Below are 13,927 nucleotides of genomic sequence, written 5' to 3'. Positions count from 1 at the left end.
TGTAGACATTCAATCACTACTGTTTTCCCAGGTGTGGATCACCTGAGATTTTGATCTGCCTAATTTTTGGGAGAGGTTATTAAAATTATGTGTAAAAATGAATGGACTGTGGGGATAAAACACACAGATCATGGTGGGGCCCACGTAACAGAGACAACTAGCCAACTGGCTAGTGGCAGCGTCACTACCCAAACCGCGTCCAGTCGCGGTTTCATTTCGCACGGACGCGGATTTCCTGCAAAGCCTCGCAGGAAGTTCCAGCGCTGGGAAGAAAGGTGGGATCCACCGTGTTGTTTGTGAGAAATCCAACCCGTCCAGCCATTTTTCGAGCTAATTTTAGCTCATGCGACAAAATATGAGGAGTATACAAAACTCAACTGCGCCATACGAGATGAAACAGTTGTGAAAGAAATTCCTACTGTTGAAAACTTTCTAGTCTCCACCTTAATCTTTATATGCCATCCAAACCGTTTATAAGGTCATTTTCACTAGAATGAAGTAAAAACACAAAAACTAAGACCGATGCAAAACTTTCGCGGCCATATAAGTATTTCAACGGTGGTCACTAAATCCCCACCTTTTCCTCTTGTGTGGCCTATATGAGTTTTGGATCCACCTTATCTTTGGTAACATACCCTAAAATTAGCTCGAAAACGGATGGACGGGTTGGATTTCTCACGAGCATTGCAGTGGGCCCCACCCCGAATCCTTGCGTAGGAAATTCCTGAAAAGGCTTTCCCAGGAAATCTGTCTTAAAGGCCTTTTACCGTATCTTTCTCTCTCTCTAGGCGTTATTTTCTTGAAATGGGTTCGATGGCGGGATCAACGGTTGAGAACGACGGAACCCCAGACAGCAACGGCAATCTACAGCCCAGGCCCGAATACAGCGACGGCAACGATCCGCCGCTGCCGGGCGAGGATTCCTCCGGCAATCCGCTGGAATCTGATGGGCCGAGGAAGAGGAAGTCGGCGGGCGTGCTGCCGCTCGAGGTCGGGACCCGCGTCATGTGCCGGTGGAGGGACGGGAAATACCATCCCGTCAAGGTCATCGAGCGCCGGAAGATGCAGTGTGGCGGACCTAACGACTACGAATACTATGTCCACTACACCGAATGTGAGTGGACCCCATCCCTCGAATTCATTTCTAGGGTTAGGGTTAGGGTTTGGATTGAATTTGAGAATTATGTTCATTATACTGAAACTACGTGTACTTATCCTTTTTCCCATCGATTTTAGCTTTCATTTGGGCGAGAACGGTTTGATAGACTGGAAAATTAGGGGAATTGTTCTCAATTTATATGTTTTCGTTTCTGATCTTTAGGGGTTTTAGGGTTAGGGTTTTAGGTTGATAAGTGTTGAAGTAGCAGGAAAACTTAGGGCTTGTTTGGATGTCTATACAAATACATATTTGGGCTGATCTAGCATTTTCTCTTCTTCTGCTTCTTTTCTTATTATTATTATTATCTTTTTTTAAATGGAATTTTGAAAGGCGGGTGCAAGGTTGGCCCACGTTCATGGTGTGTTTGGATGCACTGCCGAATCAAGAAGGCACCAAATTGTAGTTGCCTTAGGGCTGTCAAAAGGCCAGGCCTGGGGTTGGCTTCGGTACAGATTTTGAACTGTTTGGGAATGCTTATTCAAAATTTTGTTTTTCCTTGGCCCAGGCCCAGCCCATTGACAGCCCTAGTTGCCTTCCCTGCCATTTATATAGAGGATCTTTGCTCAAAATTTCAAGTAGGGTTTGTTTGGATTAATGGAAGGCATAGGAAACGAAATATTGTTTCTATTAGGAAACCTTTTTTCCAGGAAACTGTGGGAAAGGAAACATTATTTTTATTCTTTGTTTTTCAGCAAGATTTTCCAGAAATTTAGCATCTATTTTTAAATTTGTTGCTTGGAAAAAAATAATTCTTGGAAAATAATTCTACATAGTCATTATCATGTGCCAAATTTGCACGTGGCACATGTGGGATGCTTAAAGATGGATAGTGGCACAAATGGCATACGCTGCATATGTGGGTACTTGAAGCTGAATTGTGGCACACATGGTACATCCGAGGTGCTTGAAGCTATACGGTGGCACATATGGCACAAGACATTCATTGGCACATTTAACACGTGGGCAGTTGAAGCTAGATGGCAGCACTTGTGCACATTGGCACCATTGGCACATGTGGCATATTTGGAGTGATTGAAAATGGACGATGGTACATTGGCACATGTGGAGCGCTTTGCACATGTTGGGTGTGAGAGAAGATGAACCGTTCATGTGGCACATTAGCACATGAGAAGATGGATGGTAGCACAAGAGGCACATTAGCACATGAGAAGATGGATGGTGGCAATGCGATCGCATATACGCATATGCACATGATGTGGATCAAATCACATATGCTATAATGGTATATGTGATCTGGCAAGTATGCCATGGCATACTTTAATATGCGACCAACATGCGATCGCATATGCGAGTATGCGATTACATACTGCATAGCGATTGCATATTTCCCAACAATCAATTTTTTTTTTTCCCAATTTGGTGCACTTCTGTCTATAAATAGGTACTCATATCCCCTCCATTTTCACTATTCTTTACTCCAAAGCTGTAGATCTCTCACTCTCTCTCTTATACCTCTTTCTCTCTTACTCTAATCTCTTTACAACTATTTCAAGTATGTTTATTTTTTATATTTTGTGAGTTGTAACTTGTGAGTAGTTTCAAGTCATCCATTTATCAATAAATTTCTATGTTTGAAGTTTTTAATAATTAATTCTTTCTTAATGTAGCTTGTTGATTGTTTTATTAAAATTTATGTAAATATAATATAAGTAATTAAATATTTAACTTAATGAAAACACTTAAACTATAATGAAATAAGTAAAATAACCCAATCCAATCATGTGTACTAATTAGGTAAGTTTTTCCTATTTTTTAGAAAAAATTTAAAAAAATTTATAATTTTTTCAATTTTTTTCAAAAAATTTTACAAAATTGCGATGACACGTGCGATTATGCAATTGCTTATGTGAACAACATGTGTTGTTCGCATGCGATCGCATATGCGATTTGACAACATTGATAGTGGCACGTGTGGCACTTTAGCACATGTGGGATGCAAGAGAAAATGGATGGTAGCACATATGGCTTTTTAGACATGTGAGACGATTGAATATGAATGGTGGCACATTTGGAAACCCTTGAGAAACCATTTTCCTTCCATTGTGAGAAAATGCATTTCTTAGGGGTGGAGGTGGGAAATTAAATTTGTTTGTTTTCCAACAAAGAAAGTGGTAAATGTTGTTCCCCACAAATTCTCACAAAGAAAGGTTTGACAAACAATGGAAAGTGAGTTTCATGGGTTTAGGGTGTTTTCTTTCCTTTTTTCTTTCCATGAATCCAAACAGGCCCTTACATAACTTTCCAGTCATACATGAGGAAACCGGATACCCATTTCCTCTTTATTGACATTTAATGTTAGCATTGGGGGGGTGAGACAGGCTGTTAAAATTTTCCTAACTTGAGCTAGAAGTCACATACATTTCTTCCCTGAATCAATTTTTGTTTTGTGTCCTACTGGAAATGGTATGGTATGGTTTTCACCTTTAACACTCTCGAAAACTGAAATGCTTGCTTGAAGCACTCATCCCAATAGTTTTTTTCCACCACTTATAGCAAAGAAGTTGATTTCTGGACATTAGCCACAACCATCTGCATACATTACACTGTGCGTTCTTCCAACATGTTTTTCCTTTTTTATGATTAAAATCAACCGCTCTTACCACTTTGCTAACAACAAATTATTTCTTTGGTAACTGTATTCTTCTGACATGCCTTTCAACTGAACTATATATCGACCTCATAGACCACATAATCGAATTCCTCTCTCTCTCTCTTAAATGTTTGCTATTTATAGTTGGGGTGCATTATTTTTGCAGTCAATAGAAGGCTTGACGAGTGGGTTAAGCTAGAACAACTTGATCTTGATACAGTGGAGACTGATGTTGATGAAAAGGTCGAGGATAAGGTATTGTTCTCCGTATCCATGCCAGTTTTATTCTCAGAATGCATGAGTAATGCTTCTTGCACTGTATACATGGGGGCCAGATACATGTGAGGTCTGGTCTGTTTATAAGGGCAGGCTCTTGATGAATTTGCTAGTCCAAAGGGCAGGTTGGTCCATTCATCAATTGGGCAAGATCTGCACGGACCCAATGGATGGTTTACCAGTGTTCACATTCAAAGTACATGTGTGCTTCTGATACATGGACTGGCCTGATTTTAGGACTAGGTACATTCACTTGTGTGCTACTTTGGCACATGAAGGGAGTTTGTGTCATGCATCTTCTTGTGCAGCTGCAAATGGCATTCCTCTGCAGATTATATTGCACTTGAGATGGTTGTATTTCAGCTACTTTTCATGCCATGAACCTGGTATAGAGAGTCCTCTAAACTTTCAAAAAATGAAAAATAATAATGGGGAGTCTTCTCACTGGCGATTTTATACTGTCTATTTGGGTGGCATTTGAGGAGCACTTCCATGCCACACAACTTCTCTTTGCTGACTTGTGATTTATGAGGAAACACCTCTTATTTAAGTTCTGCCGTATCTATCTCCATTTGTTTTCTAGTTGTTTCATTATCAGTTTCATGCACCTTTGCTTTACATCTCATGGGTAAGTATCTTTATTTTTACAGCTTCGAAGAAATTTCTTACACATGGTCTTTTCAGGCAACAAGCTTGAAAATGACGCGTCACCAGAAACGTAAAATCGATGAGACCCATGTTGAGGTATGTGTAAATATGTGCTGCAGTTTAGTTGTGTTACTGTAGTTGACTATTTGTTATTGCGATGGCATTCTCGTCACCGATAAAAGAAATGTGATCTGATTCCATATCCGTTCTTTTACGCACATGTCTACCTTTTCTTCTCTTTTCTTAATGGCATTTGATTTTTATTTTTTAGATCTGTTAAATTTCATGCTTTTTCGTTTTTTTACTCTTGTTCTACTAAAACTACCAAGCCATACTTGCCAGTGTTGCTTGATGTTGTGTGAGATTTAGGGGTGTTTCCACTTAAGAGGGTTGTGTTACAGTTGGTTTAGTACATGCTTGTTTGAAACATCGACACAGGACAAAAATATATGGTTGCAGAAATCAGATCTCCACACCGGCATCCAACAATGAAACACTACTTTGGGCAACTTGAAGCTATCTGTTGAACGGTGGATGCTCAGTTGGTTGTTTTTTGGAGTTAATTTTGATTAGTTGGGTGTTACTTGTGATTATCAAAATAATCACAAATATTAGCAGGTTACAAAAAAGGTCTGTTTTGATCACATATTTGGTTGTTTTTTTTTTAATTGAATTTTGAGAAGTAGTGAGGGATTTGAGATATGAGCTTGCTCTAGCCCTTTTCTTGTCTTCTTAAGTTGATTTTGGGAGTGTTTGGACATCCCGTTTTGTTGAATTTCCCTGATTTATTGTTATTATTTTATTTTATTTTTTGGGTTAGCTTGTTAGTACACACACTCCATGTTAGCCACATGCACTAGGGATCGATACCAAGACCTCAAGTGGTTGAATTTCCCTGATTCTCCTTGCCTTGAATTTTTCTGATTCCCCTTCCCCTCTTATTCCCTCTTTTGCATGGAAAATCATACAGATGGGTTTTTTGTCAATTTGAGGATCCCGATCTACGTCAGTTGGTATTAGAGAGGTCTTTGACGGAAAACCTAATCATTATTAGCTTGATTCCTTGCAAGAGTTGCTTGTAAATGCTGTTCTATTATGTTCAACCTACTCTGATAAATTCCTCTTGATCTAACACCACCTTTGCCTAGCCAGGGCCATGAAGAGCTTGATGCTGCCAGCTTACGTGAACACGAGGAATTTACAAAAGTGAAAAACATAGCAACCATAGAACTTGGAAGATATGAGATTGAGACATGGTATTTCTCGCCTTTTCCACCAGAATACAACGATACTCTGAAGCTGTACTTTTGTGAATTTTGCCTCAACTTCATGAAGCGCAAGGAACAGCTTCAGAGGCATATGGTGAGCTGCTCAATTTTTTCTAATTTTACTCTATTTAAGAACTGCTTATTATAATTTATTTTTTTAAAGAGTGAACTGCTTTATTATGGTATTGCATGGACCACTTCCTTTCTCATGAAATGTTATATTCAACTCTCGAGTCATTGCATTTCACATTGCGTGCATTTCTCACTTTCTTCTGAACAGCATCCATCAGATGTGTACTGGACATTGCACATCCCACTTATTGGGGGCACTAATGCTTAACACTAACAAAAAACACTGCAAATGTGGACCAGAAAAGATTAACATCAATGATGATTTTGGCCTTGTTAGTTTATATACACTGAAAGAAATTGGCATATCTGTTATTGTAGTTGAGCATGCGTAAGAGCATCTCTCCCAAAAAAAAAAAAATGTGTAAGAGCATCTAGCCTGAATTTCTTCTATTTTATGTCTGAGTATCAATTAGGAGTTTAGGACCTAATTGGTTGTTTTCACCTTTTGTTTAATATTCAGATGATTTATTTGTATACTTAAAATTTGGGTATTGAATTATGATATTTGAATCCTTCAAAAAGCTACTGTACCTGAGTCAGATGCTTGGATAATGATAAGGTTTTCGCGACTGGAAACTCTAGATTTGCTAGTGTTTTGAACCTCACACCTAGTAATGTGATAGGAATTTATGATGAATTGTGCCAATTGTACTCAGACCCAACTTGCAATATTGCCATCAAATGCTTAGCATGATTAGACACATAACTTGGAACCAATCCTTGTCATACCCACATACTGAGAGTTTGCTTGTAGGGGATCCACTGTACTTGACTCGTGTGGTCGTGGAGTTTAATGGGATTATTGAGTTTCTTTGTTCTTATTTAAATCTTGGGGTATTCTTTTGGCTATCACAAGGGTGTTCATGTTAACCCAAAATGGTTTTGCTGTGTAGAGGAAATGTGATCTCAAGCATCCCCCAGGTGATGAGATCTACCGCAGTGGCACACTCTCAATGTTTGAGGCAGGTTACTCTTGTCCTTTCTGAATTAATTTTACATGCAATTTCTTTTTCTTTTTCTTTTCCTTTCTTCTTCTTCTTCTTCTTCTTTTTAATTGAGTAGGGAAGGCCGGTATTAAGTTGTTATCTATTTTTGAACTCTTTCATTAATTTCAATTATTGCTTGATATTACCTGTCCTTATGCAAGCTTGCATGGCATACCACCATTCTTCCCAAAAGAAAGGTATATTCACAATATTTTTAGCTCAGGTGTTGGTTTTGATGCAGTCTTTAACACCAGTTCTGTTAGAATCTGCTGCTTGATATTTATTTGTAACCTTGTTATTTATCTTGTTTTGTTCCTGACTACTTTCTTCTGGTTGAATGTTTCAAGTACTATATCTGGTCATTTTACTGCTGTTTGTTTGAGACTGAATTTTAGCACCTTTGTTTAATATCATGGAATTAATTTTCAACAGGTTGATGGCAAGAAGAACAAGGTGTATGGCCAGAATCTTTGCTATTTGGCGAAACTGTTTCTTGATCACAAGACACTTTACTATGACGTTGATCTGTTTCTATTTTACATATTATGTGAATGTGATGATAGAGGGTGCCACATGGTTGGATATTTTTCCAAGGTAATATGGTAGTGTAATTATGTTTGCTACTAAATAATATTGCAGTGTAATTATTTTTGCTACCAACTGTAAGGCACACCTATAAAAAAAAATTCACTGTGAGGTGTAAATGTATCCACATGTCTCTCTGGTTGTTGCTATATTTAACTTGTATTGTGTATCGATTTTCATTACATAAGATTCATTTTACACAACGTAAAAGATAAATTTGTTAGGAGTGGTACAGAGAATTTTCTATTTAAACTTTTGTAAGTAAAGCCATACTTGAATTTGTTTTCTTCAATACCCTAAATTGCTTGATAGCCTCAGACTATTCATACATGTAAAAAAGAACCGGTCACTTGTATCGTGTGTTGGAGAATAGTGTAATACTTGTGATTTTCTGAATTGTTTAGATCAGCTTGATGGAATGATATGCCTCACCACAAGGTGTTTATCTTAATTTTGTTTTCCAGTGGAGCATCTTTTTTAGCTTCAGCATATAAGGTAGTGGGTTCATATAACTTTCTGACTATGTTCATAGGCAACATAGTTATACAAACGAGAATGAGAAGGATGAGTAACCAACATCTCTTGGTGCTGAAGTTCCATGCTAAACTTGAAACTATACGCAATATGAAAGATGGATGCAATATGAAAGACGGAAATATTTCTGAAAAACGAGATATGGAAGCCAGTGTGATATTTTTGTCTAGGCAACATGGGCTTTTCTATATCAGAATTAGCAGCAAATCATGGAATGTCTATGTAAAGAGATCACACTCTCTGTGACTTGCATATCAGTATTGTATGTCTCAATTGCTTATGCTGACAACTGGAAGGTAGTGTAACTTACTGCATGGATGATGTCAATTGGTTTCCTTGTCAAGAAATAAGTTTGGTGATAAGATGATGGAAGGTGTTTGCTTAGTCAATGGATAAACAAAACAAGTTAATGAATATTTTAGACAAATAGTGTATTCACTATTTTGCTGTCCATAAGATAAAAAAGCAAGAACTAATATTGAAGTGAGAGGAGAGCAAGAACTGAGGAAATTCAGCTTTATGACCATATGCTTGTGCTTGATCATGTGGAGATGATTTGCATCTCTTTCTTCTTTTTGTTCTGTCTTTTCACAAATGAGGTATTTGCTTTTTTTGATGGTTTTTATCAATTTCTTTTCATTATTTTGGGTAGTGCCTGTTTGGAATATGATTTCATTTCTTTCAATGACAACTTTTTAATTTGTGGCCAACTATTGGGGGAATTTGAAGCTAGGGGTCTCTGATGTAAGCTATCAAATATTAGGTTCTCTAGTTGTTTGCTTTTCACCTGTTCTCTGCATATTGCTTGCTATGAATGTTTCAATTACTCTCAGTATCTTCCAATTTTTTGCTACTCTGGACTCTTTTTTTTTTCAATTCAGGATATTTATGGGAATGCGCCTATATGTCCTATTTAATTCAAAATTTGTTTTTATCAATTTCTTTTCATTATTTTGGGTAGTGCCTGTTTGGAATATGATTTCATTTCTTTCAATGACAACTTTTTAATTTGTGGCCAACTATTGGGGGAATTTGAAGCTAGGGGTCTCTGATGTAAGCTATCAAATATTAGGTTCTCTAGTTGTTTGCTTTTCACCTGTTCTCTGCATATTGCTTGCTATGAATGTTTCAATTACTCTCAGTATCTTCCAATTTTTTGCTACTCTGGACTCTTTTTTTTTTCAATTCAGGATATTTATGGGAATGCGCCTATATGTCCTATTTAATTCAAAATTTGTTTTTATCAATTTCTTTTCATTATTTTGGGTAGTGCCTGTTTGGAATATGATTTCATTTCTTTCAATGACAACTTTTTAATTTGTGGCCAACTATTGGGGGAATTTGAAGCTAGGGGTCTCTGATGTAAGCTATCAAATATTAGGTTCTCTAGTTGTTTGCTTTTCACCTGTTCTCTGCATATTGCTTGCTATGAATGTTTCAATTACTCTCAGTATCTTCCAATTTTTTGCTACTCTGGACTCTTTTTTTTTTCAATTCAGGATATTTATGGGAATGCGCCTATATGTCCTATTTAATTCAAAATTTGTTTTTATCAATTTCTTTTCATTATTTTGGGTAGTGCCTGTTTGGAATATGATTTCATTTCTTTCAATGACAACTTTTTAATTTGTGGCCAACTATTGGGGGAATTTGAAGCTAGGGGTCTCTGATGTAAGCTATCAAATATTAGGTTCTCTAGTTGTTTGCTTTTCACCTGTTCTCTGCATATTGCTTGCTATGAATGTTTCAATTACTCTCAGTATCTTCCAATTTTTTGCTACTCTGGACTCTTTTTTTTTTCAATTCAGGATATTTATGGGAATGCGCCTATATGTCCTATTTAATTCAAAATTTGTTTTTATCAATTTCTTTTCATTATTTTGGGTAGTGCCTGTTTGGAATATGATTTCATTTCTTTCAATGACAACTTTTTAATTTGTGGCCAACTATTGGGGGAATTTGAAGCTAGGGGTCTCTGATGTAAGCTATCAAATATTAGGTTCTCTAGTTGTTTGCTTTTCACCTGTTCTCTGCATATTGCTTGCTATGAATGTTTCAATTACTCTCAGTATCTTCCAATTTTTTGCTACTCTGGACTCTTTTTTTTTTCAATTCAGGATATTTATGGGAATGCGCCTATATGTCCTATTTAATTCAAAATTTGTTTTTATCAATTTCTTTTCATTATTTTGGGTAGTGCCTGTTTGGAATATGATTTCATTTCTTTCAATGACAACTTTTTAATTTGTGGCCAACTATTGGGGGAATTTGAAGCTAGGGGTCTCTGATGTAAGCTATCAAATATTAGGTTCTCTAGTTGTTTGCTTTTCACCTGTTCTCTGCATATTGCTTGCTATGAATGTTTCAATTACTCTCAGTATCTTCCAATTTTTTGCTACTCTGGACTTCTTTTTTTTTCAATTCAGGTTATTTATGGGAATGCGCCTATATGTCCTATTTAATTCAAAATTTGTTTTTATCAATTTCTTTTCATTATTTTGGGTAGTGCCTGTTTGGAATATGATTTCATTTCTTTCAATGACAACTTTTTAATTTGTGGCCAACTATTGGGGGAATTTGAAGCTAGGGGTCTCTGATGTAAGCTATCAAATATTAGGTTCTCTAGTTGTTTGCTTTTCTCCTGTTCTCTGCATATTGCTTGCTATGAATGTTTCAATTACTCTCAGTATCTTCCAATTTTTTGCTACTCTGGACTCTTTTTTTTTTCAATTCAGGTTATTTATGGGAATGCGCCTATATGTCCTATTTAATTCAAAATTTCTTCTTTTTAGAATGCAATAATTTATTTTTATTTTTAAAAAAAAAAAACTTCTTTCAACTCTTCATCTGATTATGCAGGAAAAACACTCAGAAGAGTCATATAATTTGGCTTGCATTCTCACTCTTCCCCCTTACCAGAGAAAAGGATACGGAAAGTTTCTAATTGCATTCTGTAAGCTCTCTCCCATTTTTCGTCTCTTCTTCTTTTTCCTGTATGGGTAACTAATAAAGAATATTTAGGGCCTGTTTGCACAGGAGAAATCTTTTCATTGTGTACAAGCAGGGCCCATGGTTCAATTATCTACACCGTTGATATGGCAGCCATCAGCGTGGATGACTCATGCACCAAGTCTCCAGATTGAAAGATTCTAGACCATTGTAGTTGAAAGTGAAGCACTCCTGTTTTTTCCTCTCTTGACCGTTTATTTGTTGACCACTATTGAATCGTTACAAATTTTCCAATCTGGAGGATTTTTTGGTGCTTGGGCCATCCACAATGGAGGCCATAATATCAACTATCTGCCCATGGTATCAACTATTCAATCACTAAATCATGGGGACTACTTCCCCCTACTTTTACAAACTCAAAACCCAAAGGTCAGGGACAAGGTTCCACGCCACCCTTTTTTTTTGGTGCCAAAAATCAAGCCCAGCTTTCTGGGGGCTCCTCCCACATGGGAACATGACACGTTGGCACCCTTGCTAGATATTAAGGGTCCGTTTGGATGCATTGAAAAGTTCAAATGGGAAAGTTTCATTTCTTTGAAACATTTGGGAGCTTCCATGGAAACAGAATTTCATGGAAATTATTTTAGCCAAGCTACATTCCGGATGTGGAAGATGCAATCTTCTCTCTCCACATAAACGCATTTCTGCGAATACTCTTCAATGCATCCAAACGGGCACTTAGAAATCCACCAGGATTCCTATCCAAAAGGCCCTTGATTATCTCTTTGAATTTTCTCTTGGTTTTAATGTGCCCTAGGACCTTGGTCAGCATAGCTTCCTTGTAAATATGATTATGATTCACAGATGCCATTTCTATAGTCTGCATAACCACTTATCCTTTACCCTTTATTTTGGAGTATCTACTCAAAGTGGCCACTGATGAGATGCTATTGTCAAGCAGCCTATGAGCTTTCAAAGAAAGAAGGCAAAGTGGGGACGCCTGAACGACCACTTTCTGACCTTGGACTTTTGAGCTACAGAGGGTATTGGACAAGGGTTCTTCTAGACATCCTGAAGAAACACAAAGGCAACATCTCCATCAAGGTAGGCATGGTTCAAACCTAAGACATCTCATAAGATGAATTAACAGCATCATCTTCTTGAAAATGTGTTAACTATTCGAATTAACTGCATAAATAGCAATTAATCATCAAAGGGAACTCTAGTAATGTTATCAAATGGGCTTAGAGATGGTTCCTTCCCCTGGAGGCTTGCTGATACTCTAGAAGAGGCTGCAGACATTTGCTCCTATTTTTGGTGACCTATTCCAAGATGCCCAGGTCTGCTAACAATGCTGCAGATTTCCTGGATGATGTGGGCATTTGGTCCTAAAATTCTATTTGGATATAGTGGGCCTCTTTTCCAGGTTGTGAGATTTTTGGGCTGCGTAGTTTTCATTTATTCAGTTGCTCTTGTTTTTGCATTTTCCAATAATCGCCATTCATAAAATTAAAAATAAATAATTATCTTCTTTCTTTTCCTGACTGGGACAAAAATAAAAACCAACTACATGAATCACTAATACTGATACACGAATGCTTTAGTTCTTCCCATGCTGGGCTGCTGATGTGGCCACCTTCTTCTTTTCATCTTTTCTCTTTTCCGATTTTTAAAATTTGAATAGAGGCATGTTGTGAAGTACTTGAGGAAAAGTGCTCTCAACTATATGGGCACATGTGCAAGTGTGATACAAAGGTGAAGTCAATGACTGCCTGACGGCTGGGCTTGTATGACTTTGGGTGCATGTTAAGAGCAGGTTCGACCTATGAATGGCCCAAGATCCTATACGATAGGGTGGTGTTCAAGTGTGTGCGCAACATGCTCCCTGCATGGCATTCCACTTTTATACATATCGCCAACATCAGATCATCCTAATTTAGGATTACAACACCTACTTGTTACTTTGGTACATATTCATTATCTTTAGTACTTGCACTTGCCATTGATACCTTGTTTCCTTGATATGATATATGGGGAGATGGGTCTTCTTTCATTCTTGTGCAGGAACTCAGTGATATGACGGCCATAAAAGCTGATGATATCTTGAGCACGCTACAGAGTCTAGACCTAATCCAATACAGGAAAGGGCAGCATGTGATTTGTGCAGACCCAAAAGTCCTAGATCGCCATCTAAAAGCAGCAGGCCGGGGTGGTCTTGAGGTTGACGTGAGCAAGCTGATATGGACTCCTTACAAGGAACAAGGTTGATGATTAACAACTTTGTTCAAGCTTTCAGTCGTCCTTCCTTGGACTGGAAAATGTAAAAGGTAGATTGATGAAGGATAGTTTATGGACCACACTCCATGTCTTGTGATTGCATTTGCCAATTGAAGCCCACTTACTCTGCCCAATCTGGTGAATATTGATGTATTCTCAAACACAAGGCCGTGTTTGGATATGATAATCTGGTCAGATCAATTCCTGTTGGATATTGATGTATTCTCATCTCTTATACCTCACCAAGCGGTTCACCAGACCATTCATCTAGTGGGGGGATCAGCCATGTTGCAACAAGCCCACTGATTAGAGACCTTCACCACCATACAGAGAAAGGTCACTAAAACACCATCTTGATGGTGAGGGCTGTTAGTGAATGTGTCATGTGGCCCATCCATGGGAGAGCCTATTAAAAGAATGACATAGACTGGTGAGGCGCAACAGATGAGCAATGCCGATTGTATTTAATGTCTCAGTATCGTTACATATTTCATGTATCAAT

General features: G+C 37.7%; 1 protein-coding gene across 1 annotated transcript; it reads left to right on the top strand.

The window, feature by feature from the left end:
• Window positions 1–766: 766 nt before the first annotated feature.
• LOC131222730 (histone acetyltransferase of the MYST family 1-like) lies at window positions 767–13,637 on the top strand. The gene is made up of 9 exons (XM_058217896.1): window positions 767–1,114; window positions 3,937–4,025; window positions 4,731–4,790; window positions 5,847–6,056; window positions 6,988–7,056; window positions 7,513–7,674; window positions 11,059–11,152; window positions 12,110–12,252; window positions 13,213–13,637. The coding sequence occupies exons 1-9, from the start codon at window positions 805–807 to the stop codon at window positions 13,414–13,416; spliced, it is 1,341 nt and encodes a 446-aa protein (XP_058073879.1). The 5' UTR covers window positions 767–804; the 3' UTR covers window positions 13,417–13,637.
• The last annotated feature ends 290 nt before the right edge of the window (window positions 13,638–13,927 follow it).

This window comes from Magnolia sinica, chromosome 13 (genome assembly GCF_029962835.1).
Source record: "Magnolia sinica isolate HGM2019 chromosome 13, MsV1, whole genome shotgun sequence".
NCBI lineage: Eukaryota > Viridiplantae > Streptophyta > Magnoliopsida > Magnoliales > Magnoliaceae > Magnolia > Magnolia sinica.
Note: the sequence above shows the minus strand (reverse complement) of the source record. Positions and strands in the feature narration are given on the sequence as shown.